Below are 17684 nucleotides of genomic sequence, written 5' to 3'. Positions count from 1 at the left end.
TTGTTCCTTTTATTTCATAATTTGCTCACTTTCATTTTTTTATTTTTTATTTTTGTGTGTGTCCTTGTTTTTGTAGGGTAACCATGGCCTCATTATTTTCATTTACTTAAAGAGTCCCTCACTCTTTTTATGATTCTTCTGTTCTCCACGTGATTGCTCGTTTGATTATTAATCTTTCTTTCTTCTGGCAGTCTTGGGTTTACTTTGTTACATTTATTAGTTCCTCGAGGGAAACTATCAGACTAATTATTTGGAATCTCTCTTTAATGTGGTCATTTATTACTGTAAACATGTTTTAGAACTGGTTCTGTTATGTGCAGAAGTTCTAGCATGAATGTCATAGCCATTTGTCACAAGACATGCTTGCATTTCCTTCTGACTCATTGGTTATATAGGGGCATGTTTTATAATTACTACATTATATTAATTACTCCACATCTTGACAAAACAACTTTAAAGGAGAAAAGATTTATTTTAGCTCACGGTTTTGAGTTCACTGTGAGGAGAAGGTTATGGCCCTTTATGGTGGCCAGGAGCAGAGAGAGAAGGAATGGCTGAGTCCTGGTTTTGTTCTTCCTCCCTCTTATTCCATTGGAACTTGCAGCCTATCACACTCTGGGCAAGTCTGTCTTCCTTACTTAATTCTGTCAAGAAACACACACAACTGGAAGGATGCTTCTCTTAGTGCCTAGGTCTCTCAGTTATGATTATTGTCTCTCAATTATGATTAAACATTATATATATATACCTGTGGCTTTCCTAAAATTCCTAATGTTATTGATGTCTAGTTTCATATCATCGTGGTCTGAGATAATGCTATGAATGGTTTCAATCCTTGTGAATTTGTTAAGGCTTGCCTTGTGACTTTGAACAGGGTATTCCACGTGTGCTAGAGAAAAATGTACGTTCTGCTATCAGTGGAGACAGTATTGTATAGACCTGTTGGGTTCATTTGATATAAACTGAAATTTCTCTAGTATTTTCTCTCTGGATTATCTAGCTATTAGAATGGTAGGTATTAGATATTTTAATCACTTGCTTATTGTATCACTATGCATCTCTGCCTTTATATCTGTTAGTTTCTGTTATGTATTTAAGTGCTCTAACTTGACTATCAATGTATTTATTTTGAATTTTCCTTGTTATCATTAAAAATAATATTTTGACTTATTATTTGTGTGTGTGTGTGTGTGTTTGCCACACATGCAGATGCCCATGGAAGCTAAAAAAGGAATCAGACTTCCTCGCTTAGATCTGGAGTTACAGGTAGTTTAAGCCACCTGGCATGGGTGTTGGGAACTGAACTAAGGGCCCCTGCTAGAGCATTACATGCTCGTAACCACTGAGACACCTCTCTAGGCCCTAAATAACAATCTTATTTGATTTTTGTAATTTTTTAAAGAATTTTAAGCCTATCTCATAGGGCACAGGTATATCCATTATCCACCCTAGTCTCTGTTACCATCTTCATGGACACTCTTTTTCCATCTTTTCACTTTTACCTGGCATGTATCCATGAGCCATAAGTGGATGTTTTGTAGGTTATAGTTGGATCTCCATTTGCTTTGAATCCATTAAGGCGCTCTTTATACCTTAATTTCAGAATTTAACACAGCTACTGTCTTGATTATGGAGGAAGACAAACTTCACACTATCTTTGCTGTTTTGCAGTTGCTCGGTAGCTTGTGTCTTCTTTCGTGTTCTGCTGTGTTGTGTGCCGCGTGACTTGACAATTGTCCACAGCTCTGTTTTCCTCCTTTTCTCCACCATTCCACTGTTCGTACATCTGTTGTACATTTTGTGTTGTGGTTTTCTTGTTGTTTACATCTTATAATCTGTGATTTTAGGCTGATAACAAGTCTGCCTCTGTTTCACACAAAAACTCTAGAATTGTATTACCCCAACATAATTTGTGTTGACGATGACACAATCTTACATATTTCTATTGAATGTTTCTTAACAAGTCAGTATGGTTTTAGTTGTTTTTGACTCTTTGAGCTATCACCTCTATATTAGAGATACATGTGATTTATGTTTTAGCATTATAGTTTTGGTAGTCTTCCACCACTTTGATAAATACTCAAAAGAAATAACACAAAAGCAGAGAAGGTTTATTTGTGCCTCATGGGTTAGATTTTGTTGCTATAGCCCTTAGATGAGGCCAACTATCATAGTGGTTGGACTGTTCACCTCTGAACCTCACAAAAATAAGAAAAATCTTGCCAGTAATATGTGTGTGTGTGTGTGTGTGTGTGTGTGTGTGTGTATCCTTTGAGGCAACCTACTTCCTTCAATTAGTCCTCACCTTCCACAGTGGGAGCATATGCTAGCCATCTGTTCAGATCTTTGCATTCATTGATGGATTAGTAAATTGTTAAAGACAGGGCTCTCATGATTCACACAGTTCTCAGGAGCCTCAGTTCTGAACACTGCTTATAATCCACAAGCCTTCTCAAGACAAGTGTGGTGGGTGGACACATAAATGCAAGCTGTAATCACTGCATTAGTGTGTTCTGGATTTAACTATGTGCTCAACTCTACTTATCATATTTATCTATAATTGCATATATTTTAACGACAATAGCTACCACCCTTAAAATCTCCCTTAGGTTTCTATTACAAGGCATGTCTAGATGTAATGAACTCCTTTAAGTTTTCTGTGAAAAGTTTTAAAAGTCTTTATTCCTCTTCCATTTTTGAAAGGCCATTATGCAGGATATAGAATTTTTTAATTGGTATCCTTTTTTCCCCCAGCACTTTGGGAATAGTGTCTCAGTCACTTTCTATCTTCAAGATTTTTGCTAAGAAATCTGCAGGTAGAGTTTTGCTTATTATTTGACAATTTTCAATTGCTGCTTTTTAAATTATTGGTATTAGACTTGGAGGTTTTTTTTAATAGCTTTTGTTTGAATTTTTGCTTGCTTGTTTTGTTTTTAAGACAGGATCTTATAGTGTAGCCTAGGATGGCTTGGACCTCACTATGCAGGCCAGGATGGTCATCTCCAGCTCATGTCAATCTACCTGCCTCTGTGTGTCCTGTTTACAGGCATGAGTCACTCTGCCCAGCCGTCTGACCTTTGAGAATTTAATTGCAATATGTCTCAGAGAGGGACCTTTTAGAACAGAATCTACTTGGGGCTTTATGGATCTAGTAGCTCACATCTCTCCTAAGTCTTAGGAACACTTAAATTACTTCAAGGCTGTCTTTTCCATTCCCTTTTCATTTGACTCAATCATAGCAAGAGATGTGTCTTCAAATTCACAAATTATGTGTTCCGCTTTATCTAGACTTTTGGTGGAGTTCTGTAATTTTTTTTATTTCATTCATTTATTGATTCATCAACTATTATTTCTGTTTGGTTCTTATAACTATGCTTTTGTTTGTTTTCTGTTGTAGATCATTATTTTCCTCATTTCAGGGTCATATCTATTTTTATTCTGTTGTGTCTCATTTGGTTTCTTTAAGATCCTATTTTGAGCTCTTTCAGGCAGGTTGTAACCTGCATGTCTTGGGGTTAATTACTGGAGTTTTGAGCTCCTTTGGTGGATTCATAACCCCTAGCTTTTTCACATCTCTTTTGTCCCTGTGTTGATGTCAGTGCATCTAGTAGGTCAGTCACCTCTTCCAAACTTCATAAAGTGGCCACTGTAGAGGAACACTTCCACCTACACTCCTGTTGAGCGGGGTAATGGCTGTACTTCTGTGTGGTCACATTGGTGTGGGCGTCACGCAGTCACTTCAGCTGTGATCAGCATTAGTGACGATGGCTCCAGGTACCTCTGTGTTCTAAGTTGTTGGAGTTCCTGGTATAGACCGTATTTGCATAGATGACTAGATCAAAGGCTTTAGGGATCCTGCTGTTACTTTGCTTCTTTCAGGTGGGAGTCTTATGTGATGGATCTGCTATGGCCCATGGGCAGTCACAGAGGCATTGAAATCTAAGAGCACAAATTCTTAACCTGGCTATAAAGGTAGATGTCTGTACTCAGGGTCTTACAAAACTACTGTACCATGTGAGGCTTGAGGCACGGGTTCAGTTTTTGAAGTATTAGTAGACATATTCTTTCACGAAGCTGGGACCTGCTGTTCTGTGACACATCCCAGTAGCTTAAACCTAGGAGGTTGGGATGTGACTGTGGTTCCGATAGTGGTGGTCAGGAAACAGCTTGACCACAGCTCTGGGAAAGAAGGTGTGCAAGCTCCAGAAGCTGGAACCCCAGAGAGCAGAGCACATTGCTACTCTGGGAACTGGAACCAACAGAGCCCAGCAGCAGCGCAAGTCCCCGAAAGGATGGGACATCACTGGACGGTGCCTGTGGACCTCAAGATGGAGGAAGGAACACGGCAGTAACTTGGGGTGTTTAAGATGACATTTGTCGGTCGGAAAGATTGTGGAGTGGCAAGGTGCTGATCTGGACCTTGGAGAATGAGGAATAGCATAGCAGTGCCAAAGAGGGGGTACCTCAGCATTGGGAACTGCAAATGGCCAGTGCAGTTCCTGACAGACAAGGCAATGAACGACTGATTGCTCAGCAAAGCAAAGCTCAGCCAAGGCTGATTTCTGGGACTTGAAGTGTTGCATCTGCTGGACTGTGTGGGTCATCCTAACCTATCACTGATGGAGTGGAGCCATATCACCTGCGGAGTTGGACATACAACTACTGAAATGTGCCCTCCACCCCCACCTCCGCCACCACCACCACTGGGAGCAGGATGTTGCATCAGTTCCTAGCAGGTGGGTAGCACCTCCAGTAGTTTAAGGTTTTAGGCTCCTAAGGGTGTGTCATCACCTCAGTTTGGTATTAAGGGGCAGGGTGTATTATCAGCTCTGCCAGTGGGCATGGACCGGCCACTGGGGTAGATGAGGGTACGTCACGGTTCCAAGATGGTATAGCATAGGTTATAGGGTTATGAAGAGGCTTGGCGGAGTGTTGGCTCCTTCTCTCATGGGAGCGCAGCATGTGGACTCTGGAGAGTTTCCTCCACCAGGCTCAGAGCCTCTGATGACCACAAGGGTCTTGGGGGTTGCTGGAATCTTTTTGTTACCTTTCACCGGCAGATACCTCCTGCTTCAGAGCTGATCTTCTCTCAGGGGAGGGAAGGAAGAGGCAAGGCCTTCCTGGGTTTCAGCAGCTACCGCTGCTACTTCTTCCAATGCTTTCCTTTCCTTGTTTTGCTTGAAAGGAAATTATTATTTACTGTGCGCGGGGTGGGGGATGGGGGGGCGGGGTTGCTCCGTTAGAAGCTTCTAATTGGCTATCTTGTCCACCTGCACTTCTTAATGGAAACTTAATTTTAAAATATTGTTATTTCTGTTACATTTGAGAAATGAAGAGATGCTGAGCTTATTTTCTCACAAAACACTTAAAATTTTAGTTTCTAAAAACTTCCTTTCATTTCCCTAACTTTAGACCAGGTAAGAATGATCCACAATCTTCTTTGTAGCATAGTTACACCCCTTAAGTCAGTGATACGAGTAATCGAATCCTTCAAAATATAACCAACAGGACTAACAACCCACGAAAAAATTAGTGAGTCCTTACACTGCCTCAAACATTGACATGAGCTGGGTGGTGGTGGCACACGCCTTTAATTTCCAGCACTTGGGAGGCAGAAGCAGGTGGATCTCTGTGAGTTCTTGGCCAGTCTGGTCTACAGAGCAAGATCCAGGACAGGCACCAAAACTACACAGAGAAACCCTGTCTTGAAAAACCAAAATAAATAAATAAATAAACAAACAAACAAACAAACAAAACAAACAAAAACAAAAACATTGACATGGCTGGGATGGAGAGAGTATATCTATACAATGAAGAAGAGATAGACAAGGAGATGTACAGAAGAGCTGGCATCAGGAGAGCTGGACTTGCTGATAGAGAAGCTTTAGCACACTGGAGGCTCAGCATGTTTATTATACACATATAAATAGGAAGTTGGGGGTTATTGTATGTAGCTGATCCAGGAGTAGGGTTATTACACTACACATAAATGAGGAAGTGAGTTTTATGGTCTACAATGGATCAAGGTTGCAGGCTTAGCTAATCTTGTTAGGAGCAGGCTCTGTAGAGAAGCTGTCTTCAGGCCATAAACATTCAGAGAGGATGCTAGCTATGGTGGGCATTTTCTGCACTCACAGACAATGCTCAGACTCAAGAGGAAGTCTTGGCTTAGCTATCTTTCTGAACCTCACTCGGGGGAGGGGATCTTGAGGGAGAGGACCCTTTGTAATTTTCCCATGGATCTGAGACTAGGGTCCTTGTCATGTCCAGGCCTATGTCAACCATACACATTCATTCAGGACTTCTTTGCTCCCACAGTGACTGTCCAAGAACAAAGGGTTTAAAGCTTGTAATTCTCCAGACCACTGTATTTCTTTATCTTGTTTGACAGCAGTGAGAATTCATTGAGGTTCTCAAAAAAGCAAAAATAGTATTATGAAATGATCTAGCTGTGCTATTTCTGGCAAACCTAGAGGATTCCAAGTCATCATAACACTGAGATGCCTGCCACTCACGTTTATTGCTGCATCATTCACAATAGTTAAGTAATAGAATCAACTTAGAAGTACACCATCAGAGAAAAAGGTAAAGAAATGTAGGAGAAAGGCACAACAGAGATTTACTCAGCTATGAAGAATAACAAAATTATGCCATTTGCAGGAAAATGAATGAGACTGTAGAGCACTGAGGGAGCAAAACAAGGCAGGTTCAATGGCTTTACAAATCAAATATTTTTTTTTCTAAAAAGAGAAGTATGGTTGTCAAAGTCTTTTGCTCATTTGATTGTTTACAAAATTGTATCTTATGGAAGAAAATAAGTGCCCAGAATATATTCAAAGACTTTCCCTAGGGAATTAACAATTTCTTTCATCAGATTAAGTGCATCTTAAAAATTATGTCATATATAAAGACACTGCTTTGCTTATTAATTACAGGTACTTACCCCCAGAGAGTCTAGCCAAATCTGATGATCTGGCTCTATCTACAAAAATGTAATGCAACAGATATAGAATTAGGATCTTCAGTTTCTTCCAGCTCTCACACTCTAGATCTCTGAGCTACATATGAAAAATCATGGGAGGTACCCTGGTGAGACTTTGGGACATGTACTTAGGAGACAGAACAACAGAAAAGGATTGCAGTTTAGGAGATTTTCATACAACACTCTCAGAAATGCAAGTGATTAGAAAACTGGCATGGATATGTGGACCTAGTAAAATACTTGAAAACGTAGGCATGAATCTGCAACAACAACAATAACAACAAAAAGAATTTTCTCAAACATATGATTCACTGGCAATAATAGACTATTTAACTAAAAATAAACTCATAACAAATTCTACAAATCAGAAACCATGTCATATCCTCAAGCTAAAATTCAGTCAATTAAAATTTGAAAAACTCCCAATGGAAAGATAAAGAGAGCAAGATAAGAAAAGGTAATCAGTTCACTTGAAAATGCAAAACCACAGAAGATGATTAAAAAGCCAGACTTTATTACTTTTTAATAAAGTAAAAATTAAATATAAATGAACCTAACTAATATGTTAGTAAAAGAAGAAAAAACATATATCTAAGAAAAGAGAGGACCCACAACTCTAGGGAAGATCCCACCACAGATATCCAATGCTTCCTCAGAGCCCTCCAGCTTCCCAACAGCACCCCCCGCCCCCCGCCATCTCCATCTCCTGCCCCACAACTCCAACAGAAGCCCATTGCTCTACTGGAAGCCATGCTGGTACCTGGAACTCCAGAGGTCATGCCAGCATCCAAAACACCAGAGGTCACACAGGCTGTCAAAGCCCCAGTGGAGATACCATATTGGACCCAAGAACTTTACCAGTCACCAGGATCATGGGCCACTCAGGCCAGATGAGTAGAAAAATGGAAACCTATTGGACAAAGATAAACTCAGAAATTGGCACTAAAACCTATAATTGCCCCAAACCCAGATGCCTGGAGGACAGCATAAGAACTCCATCAACAACAGCCAGGGCAATATGGCACCACCAGAGCCCAGCTATCCTACTACAGCAAACCCTGGATATTGTAATACAGCTGAAACTCAAGAGAATGACCTCAGAACCAATTTTATGAAAATGATAGAGGCTCTTAAATAGGAAATGAATACATCCCTTAAGGAAATCCAGGAAAACAAAAACAAACAATTGGAGGAAATGAATAAAAACCTTTAATGAAAGCTAAGAGAGCCAAGAAAAAACAAACAGATGAAGGAAATGAACAAAACTGTTCAAGACCTGAAAGTGGAAATAGAAGCAATAAAGAAAACACAAACTTAGGGAATCCCAGAGATGGGAAATCTAGCTAAGCAAACAGGGACTACATATGCAAGCATTACTGACAGAATACAAGAGATGAAAGAGAAAATCTCAGACATAGAAGATACAATAGAAGAAATTGATACATTGGTCAAAGAAAATGTTCAATCTAAAAAATTCATGACACAAAACATCCAGGAAATCTGGGACACGGTGAAAAGACCAAATCTAAGAATAATATGTGTAGAAGAAGGAGAGGAATCCCAGTTCAAAGACCCAGAAAATATTTTTAATAAAAATCATAGAAGAAAATGTTCTTAACCTAAAGAAGGACATGCCTATAAAGTTACAAGAAGCTAACAGCACTAAAAATATTGGATCAGAAAATAAAGCCCCCCCCAGCTACATAATAATCAAAATAGTAAACATATAGAACAAAGAAATAATATGAAAAGTTGCAAGGGAAAAAGGCCAAGTAACATGTAAATGCAGACCTACTAGAATTCCACCCAACTTCTCAATGGAGTCTGTAAAAGCCGGAAGGGGCTAGATAAATGTCTTGCAGACTCTAAAAGACCAAAGATGCCAGCCCAGACTACTATACCCAGCAAAACTTCCAATAACCATATCAATATCTATCTGCAAATTCAGCTCTATAGAAGGTACTAGAAGGAAAACTCCATTCCATGCAGGATGACAACACCCATGAAAACACAGGAAATAAATAATCTCACACCAACAAAATAGAAAGAAGGGAAGCCTGCATGCAAAACACACACACACATGCCCACACACTCAATGCCACCACCACCACCACCACCAAAAATAACAGAAATTAATATCATTGGTCATTAATGTCTCAAAACCAATGGACCCAATTCCCCAATAAAAACACAGGCTAACAAAATGAATATGAAAACAGGATCCATTTTTCTGCTGCATACAAGAAACACATCTCAACATCAAAGATAGACATTAACTCAGAGTAAAAGGCTGGAAAAAGATTTTTTTAAGCAAATGGACCAAAGGAGAAAGTTGGTGCAGTCATTCTAATACCGAACAAAACAGAACTACAACCAAAATTAAGGAGATGATGAACATTTCATACTTATCAAAGGAAATATCCACCAAGATGACATCTCAATTCTGAATATCTATGCCCCAAACACAAAGTTACCCACATTTAGAAACATTACTAAAGCTTAAATCATGCATCAAGCCTCACACATTAATAGTGGGAGACTTCAATGCCCCACTCTCATCCATGGACAAGTCATCCAGACAAAAACTAAACAGGGTAATAATGTAGCTAAACAGACCTTATGACTCAAATGGACCTAACAGCTATCTACAGAACATTTCACCCAAATACAAAAGAATATACCTCCTTCTCAGCACCTCACAGAATTTTCTGAAAAGTTGACCATATACTCAGTCACAAAGCAGGTCTCAATAGATACAAAAAAATTGAAATAACCCCCTGTATCCTATCAGACCACCATGGATTAAAGCTGAATTTCAATGACAGAAACAAAAAAAAAAACCTACAAACTCATGGAAATCGAACAATTCTGTACTGAAGGACCACTAGGTCAAGGCAGAAATAAAGAAATTAAAGACTTCCTAGGATCCAAAGAAAATGATTGCACAACATACCCAAACTTATGGGACAAAATAAAAGTAGAGTTAGGAGGAAATTTCATAGCACTAAGTGCCTTCATAAAGAACTTAGAGAAATCTCATATTAGCAATTTAACAGCGCCTCTGAAAGCTCTAGAACAAAAAGAAACAAACACACTCAAGAGGAGTAGATGGCAGGAAATAATCAAACTCAGGGCTGAAATCAATAAAATAGAAACAAAGAGAACAACACAAAGAATCAATGAAACAAAGAGTTGGTTCTTTGAGAAAATCAACAAGACAGGCAAATCCTTATCCAAAGTAACTGAAAGGCAGAGAGAGAATATCCAAATTAACAATATCAGAAATGAAAAAGTTGACAACAACAGACATCCAGAAAATTCAAAGAATCATTAGGTCATACTTTAAAAACCTGTACGCTACAAAATTGGAAAAATCTAAAAGAAATGGACAATTTTCTTGATAGATACCACTTACTAAAGTTAAATCAAGATCAGATAAACAATTTAAATAGACCTCTAACCTCCAAGGAAATAGAAGTAGTTATTAAGTCTCCTAATTTAAAAAAAAGCCCAGAGTCAGACAGTTTTAGTGCAGAATTCTAGCAGACTTTCAAAGAACAGCCAATACTAATACTTCTCAAATTATTCCACAAAGTAGAAATATAAGGAACACTGCCAAATTTATTTTATGATACACAGTCACCCTGATACCCAAACCACACAAAGATTATCAAAGAAAGAGAATTACAGACCATTTTACTCCTGAACATTGATGTAAAAATACTCAATAAAATACTTGCAAACTAAATCCAAGGACACATCATGCTCAATAAAATACTTGCAAACTAAATCCTAGGACACATCAACAAAATTATCCTCCATGATCATGGAGGCTTCATCCCAGAGATGCAGGGATGGTTCAACATATGAAAATAAATCAGTGTAATCTACCACATAAACCAACTGAAAGAAAAAAAAAAACCCTACATGATCATCTCATTAGATGCTGAAAAAGCCTTTGACAAAATCCAAAGTCTTAGAGAATCAGGAATACAAGGAACACAGATAAACATAACAAAAACAATAGTCAGCAAGCCCAGAGCCAACATCAAAATTAAAAGGAAAGTCAAAGCAATTCCACTAAAATAAGGAGCAAGACAAAGCTGTCCACTCTCTCCATATCTATTCAATATATTACTTGAAGTTCCAGCTGGAGCAATAGACAACTAAAGGATATCAAGAGGCTACAAATTAGCAAGGAAGAAGTCAAAGTATTGCCATTTGCAGATGATATGATAGTATACATAAGTGACCCTAAAATTCTACCAGGAAACTCCTACAGCTGATAAACACCTTCAGTCTTCAGTGAAGTGGCTAGATAAAGATTAACTAAAAAAACCAAAAAAACAAAAAAAATTCAAAAGATCAGTAGCCTTCCTATATTAAAATGATAAGTGGACTGAGAAAGAAATCAGAAAAATAATACCCTTCACAATAGCTACAAATAATATAAAATATCTTGGGAGTAACTCTAACCAAGCAAGTGAAAGGCCTGTATGACAAGAACTTCAAGTCTTTGAAGAAGAAATTGAAGAAGACATCAGCAAATGAGATTTCCCACACTCATGGATTGGTAGGATTAATGTAGTAAAAATGGCCATCTTACTATAAGCGATCTACAAATTCAGTGCAATCCCCATCAAAATTCCAATACAATTCTTTACAGATCTTGTCAGAACAATACCAACTTCACACAGAAAAACAAACAAACAAACAAAAAAACCAGGATAACTAAAACAATCCTGTACAATAAAAGAACTTCTGGAGGTATCACCATCCCTGACCTCAAGCTTTACTACAGAGCTATTGTAGCAGAGGCAGGTGGATCTCTGTGAGTTTGAGGCCAGCCTGGGTTACAGAGTGAGTTCCAGGACAGGCTCCAAAGCTACACAGAGAAACCCTGTCTTGAAAAATGGAAAAAAAAAAAAAAAAGCCACATGATATTGGCATAAAACAGACAGGTAGATGAATGAGATTGAACTGAAGACCCAGTTGATAAAAAATCTTTTCCAATCTGTAGGCTGACATTTTATCCAAAGGTGTCCTTTGCCTTATAGAAGCTTTTCAGTTTCATGACGTCCCATTTACTAATTGTTGATCTTAGTGCCTGTGCTATTGGTGTTCTATTCAGAAAGTTATCTCCTGTGCCAATATGTTCAATTCTACATCTGAAAGAGGGCTGATTTCCAAAATATAGAAAGAACTTGAGAAACTAGACATCAACAAAGCAAATAACCCAATTAAAAATGGAGTACACAGACCCAGAAAGACAAAATGGTATGCAATCTCTTATAAGTGGATATTAGCTGTAAAGGATAACCATATTACAACTCACAAACACAGAGAGGCTAAGTAACAAGGGGGACACTTGGATCTCCCTGGGAAGGGGAAATAGAAGGGATTTCATGGGTAGATTGGGGGTGAGGAAGACAGTACTGAAATAGCCAACTGGAAAAGGGGGGCATTTCCGGGTCAGGTAGAAACCTGGTGCAAGGGAAACTCTCGGGAATCTACAAGGATCATCCCAGCTACGACTCCTAGCAACTGTGGATATATAGCCTAAACTGACCATCTCCTGTGACCAGGCAAGACTTCCAGTGGGGGGATTAGGACACCAGACTAGCCACATAGCCTTCAACCTACAGTTTGTCCTGCCTATTGGGACAGGCTGGGGTAAGGGGTGGCACAGGGGTTGTGGGAGTGGCCAACCAGTGACTGGTCCAGCCTCAGACCCCTGTCACAAGAGTGAGCCCACCCCTGACACTGCCTGCAGCATCAGGACCCAGAGGCTAGATGGCCCAGAGACCTAGGATATAACCAAACATGACTACAGGGGAAAAAAAAAGAGTCCATGTAATGATGCCTAACAATTTCCTGGTATACTCAGATTGGTGCCTAGCCCAATAGTCATCAGAGAGGCTTCATCTAGCAACTGGTAGAAACAGATGCAAAGACCCATAGTCAAACATTAGGCTGATCTTGGGGAATCCTGCTGAAGGAATGGAGGAAAGATTATAAGAGCCAGAGGAACCAAGGACATCACAAGAAAATCCACAGAATCAACTAATGTGGGCTCACAGAGACTGAAGTGACAACCAGGGAGCCTACATGGGACTGACCTGGGCCCCCTATGTATAGTTAAGAGTTGTGTAGCTTGGTCTTCTTGTGTGACTCCTAACAGAGGGAGCAGGGCCTGCCTCTGACTCTTTTGCCTGCTTTTGGGACTCTTTTTCTCTTACTGGGTTGTCCTGTCCAACCTTAATATGAGGGGAGGTGCCTAATCTTATTGCAACTTGATATGCCGTGTTTGGTTGATATTCCTGGGACGCTTTGCCCTTTTCTGAAGGGAAAGGAAGAGGAATGGGGGTGTGTGTGGAGGGGGGAGGGACTGTAAGGAGAGGAAGGAGGAGAAACTGTGGTTGTAATGTAATATGTGAGAGAAGAATAAATAAAAATAAAAACAGAAAAAAGACAAAATTTAGAAAGTTAAGTAGATCATAAAAACTCAATAGGATATATAATCAAATGAGACCTCTTTGGAAATGCCTTCTGATGGGCAGAAAAGATTTTGGAGGCTGTATTATAAACAAAAATGTCAATCACTTTTAGTAGGTTAGTAAAACCCATAATTAGACCTGTGTAGGCAGAGACAGAAACGCTGGACCATCCACACCTCAGTGTGGTCAAAGATCACAATGGACAAGATATTAATAAGAAGTGGGCAGGATGTTAGAACCCTGGAGGGATTCCACTCAGTGGTAGGCACTCCAGTGAAAATGGTTAATGTTAATAATAAGAAAAAGAAACCAATATTGCTGTAGCATTTCTTTTTCTGCTGCTATTCTTTATTTCACATCTCGGGTCTTCTTTGAGATACATACAAGTGGCACATAAACAAATTCGGAGTCTGAATAGTGGCGTTGCATTGAGACAACTGCTGGATTCTTTGTTAGGTAAAAAGCTCTCAACTGGGGGATCCACAAGGTGGCATGATTTGTGGGATCCCTTAGATGTACCTTGCCCCAATTAATATCATCATGCTACTCACTATATAGAAGCCCAAAGTCATACTGTTGAACATACTGGGGTCACCACTTTCAGGAGTCTGAGTCAAAACCCAGCCCATTGACTTCATCACAGCTTTCTTCCATGTGGCATAACGAACTTCACTTTCCTCAAGGTTGATCTTAGGTTCATACTTCTGCATCTGGACGACTGACAAGTCCTTGGGGTCCAGGCTCCACACGCTCACCCCTTCTGCAGCTCCTGCTGCCATGGCGGCCCCCAGGGCAGTTGTTTCTGGCATGAAGGGTCTCATCACTGGAATGCACAGAATATCTGCTTGCAGTTGCATAAGGATTTTGTTCTCGGTCATCCCTCCATCTACCTGCAAATGTTTCATGGGTGTTCCACAATCGGTATTCATGGCCTCTAAAATCTCTTTGGTTTGGAAACAAACAGCTTCTAATGCAGCAAATGCAATGTGGCATTTATTGGTGAACTGAGTGAGTCCACAGATGATCCCTCTGGCACTGGGGTCCCAGTAAGGTGCATATAATCCTGAAAAAGCTGGAACAAAGTAGCAGCCATAAGAAGTGCCTACTTCTCCAGCTAATGTTTCAATTTCCCTCGATGCCTTAATAATTTCAATATTGTTTTTTAGCCAGCTAACAACAGCACCAGCAATACCTATTGAACCTTCCAGTGCATAATAGACAGGTTCCTCTCTGCCAAGCTTGTAAGCCACTGTGGTCAGAAGGCCATGTTCAGAAGCTACACACTTTTGGCCTGTGTTGCATAGTAAGAAACAGCCTGTTCCGTATGTGTTTTTGGCTTGTCCATCCTGGAGGCACAGTTGTCCCACCAAAGCAGCAGACTGGTCCCCCAGACACCCAGATATTGGCACACCTCCCAACGGCCCAATTTTCATTAGGCCATAGATCTCAGAAGAGCTCCTGATTCTGGGAAGGATGCTCATTGGAATTTTAAAAAAATCGCAGAGCTCTTTGTCCCATTGCAAAGAATGAATATTGAAAAGCATGGTCCTGCTTGCATTAGTTACGTCGGTACAGTGGACACCTCCGTTGATGCCTCCAGTCATATTCCAGATAAGCCACGTGTCGACCGTCCCAAAAAGAGCTCTGCCGTCTTCGATAGCCTTTTTCACTTTCCTCACATTGTCAATGAGCCAGCAGAGTTTCACTGCACTGAAGTAAGTGCTGATTGGGAGGCCCGTCTTGGTCTTGATAAAGTTATTGCCTTCTGAAATGCTTTTGTTGAGGGTCTCCACAGTGGACTGCGTCCTTAGGTCAAGCCACACCACCGCGTTGTAGAGAGGTTCTCCAGTTATCTTGTCCCAGACTATAGTCGTTTCTCGCTGATTGGTGACACCAATAGCTTTTATGTTGGAAAGCTCAATGCTCTTCTGTCCAAGTTTCTCACATGTTTTCTCTATACAGTGGTACACAGACTGCAGGATTTCCATTGGGTCTTCTTCTACCCATCCTTCTCTGGGCAGCTCCTGATTTACTTCCACTTGATGGTGATCAAGTAGTTCAGCTGTTTTGGAATTGAAAACCAAAAAACGCGTTGAGCTGGTACCTTGGTCCACTGCCCCCACCAACGGCCCCAAAACCGCTTTCTTAGCGTCTGCCATGAATCCAGCTTTGGTGGCAGGTTATCGCGTCTGGTTTCCTTGGTGATGACAGTGGGCGGGGGAGGGGCAGGCACGAGACCAGAGGCGATTGGTTGAACCTCCGACTTCCTGGTAACTACCTCATCCATGGCCTTTCCTGCTCTTCAGATGCGTATGACCAACCTTGGATATAAAACAGGCATCTTAAACTTAATTTGTCCAAAATTTAACCTGAGATATTCCCTCAGCTGTCCTGTGTTATCAACTTAGTAATCAAACTTTCTTTTAATTCATCCAATTGCTCTGCCAATATCCTAGCAAATTACGTCTATTCTCTTAAGTCTCACAGTCCACCAGGAAGTCCAGCCAGTTCCCTGTCTAAATGACTGCTGCTTACCAAATTTACTCACATTGTCTTGGTACATATAACAGTGTCTTCCTGGCTGGTCATTTCCCATTCTTCTGTTCTAAAAAGGGTTTCTATTCAAGCTCTAGGATGGAAAGATTTCCTGAAAATGAAAGTATGATCATGTCCTTCATTGTTCAAATTCTCCTCATTGTTTCCCATACATTTACAAGAAAATTCAATGTTTTTCTGATTGTCTGGAGGGTTCTAACTAGTGAAGTTTCTGGGCATATCTTCTGCTTCATTTCCCTCTAGACTTTTTGGATATACTGGATGACCTGTCTTTACTTCAGACCATGTGTCTCAAAGCACCCCCTCCACGCCCCCCCCCACACCACGACTAGGAAGGGCTTCCATTCACTTTTTTTTAAAATTCTGTGCTCAAACATCTCCTCCCAAGACATATCTCTGCCCATTGTGTCTGAATTAAAGTCCCAACCTTTCAGCACAGTTCCTTTCTGATCTGTTTTGTTTTTCTTCAAGGGAAAGTATTTATCTACCCCCCCCCACTTCCATTCCTTCAATGAGAGCTCCAAGAGTTTATGGAGTTTTGTGTTTTTCCATGGACTGCCACATTCCCAGTGTCAGACAGGGTCTGCAGCATGGTGGGTCCTGAAGAAATGTGTGTCTTCTGAAGTTTAAAAATTTCACTATTTATTTCTAGAGAATCATGTGGCACACTCTCTCAAATATTTGACATCTTTCCCCAGGACAGAATTAGACATATAACTCATGAATTCAGGCAGTTGTGTGACTTTCACAGATGAACACACAAAGAGCCTGCCTACAGTGTCTTCTCTGACCCTCTACTACAGAACCAACAATGCTGTAGACAAAGGCTGCCCTCTCAGCCTGGGACCCAGAGAAAACATTGTGGAGGAAAACTATAGTCCAACCAAACGTAAATAAACATTGTAAATCAATAAGCATTGCTGATAAATAAATGTTGCTGTGTTGAAGCATTGAGATTTGGGGACTATTTCTATAGGTGTATCCTGACTGGTATAAATAGTTTGGCAACCACAGGCAAAGGTAGGGGGCTTGGCAGTCCCTGACAATCTGACACATTCCATAGGTTGCTTTAGCTGGCTTTTCCTATTAGCTTAGCACTTTATGACTTCAATATTTGATTTTTAAAAATTAAAAAATATCAAAGCAGCAGGATATTTGTTTTAGTTCAACCAGAGACCATTATCTTATTTTCCATATTTTCCAAAAAAAAAGCATTCTGAGAGAAAGTAACTGAGTGTCTTATGGACTCAAAAACTATTTACCAAGTATGGCATATTTTGGCTGGAGAGATGGTTTAGCAGGTAAAGTTAAGAGCACCGGCAACTCTTCCAGAGGGCCCAGGTTCAAGTCCCAGCAGCCATATCTGTAACTCTAATTCTAGAGGATCCACTGCCCTCTTCTGGCCTCTGTTGCTACTGCATGTATGGTGCATAGGTACACAGAGAGACAAAACACTCATACACATAAAACAAAAATGAATCTTTTAAAACAGGAGGAATTCTGTTTCTAAGAGAACAAAAACAAAAATATGAGAGACTTGGAAATAATACCAATTCTTCAGACTGACTGAATCTGATGAATCTCTGAGATGAGTAGCTCACACACACACACACACACACACACACACACATATATACATGCATCCCCAC

The 17684-nt window shown here is 40.2% G+C and overlaps 1 protein-coding gene across 1 annotated transcript; it reads right to left on the bottom strand.

Moving 5' to 3' along the window:
* Window positions 1-13794: 13794 nt before the first annotated feature.
* On the bottom strand, window positions 13795-15696 carry LOC114694795 (glycerol kinase-like). The gene has a single exon (XM_028871846.2). The coding sequence runs from the start codon at window positions 15636-15638 to the stop codon at window positions 13989-13991; it is 1650 nt and encodes a 549-aa protein (XP_028727679.1). The 5' UTR covers window positions 15639-15696; the 3' UTR covers window positions 13795-13988.
* Between the last annotated feature and the right edge of the window lie 1988 nt (window positions 15697-17684).

This window comes from Peromyscus leucopus, chromosome 19 (genome assembly GCF_004664715.2).
Source record: "Peromyscus leucopus breed LL Stock chromosome 19, UCI_PerLeu_2.1, whole genome shotgun sequence".
NCBI lineage: Eukaryota > Metazoa > Chordata > Mammalia > Rodentia > Cricetidae > Peromyscus > Peromyscus leucopus.
This window is presented reverse-complemented; position numbering and strand designations above follow the sequence as displayed.

Excerpts from the sequence above, each read along its gene's own strand:
- LOC114694795 (XM_028871846.2), bottom strand. The coding sequence starts at position 15,638 with ATGGCAGACGCTAAGAAAGCGGTTTTGGGGCCGTTGGTGGGGGCAGTG.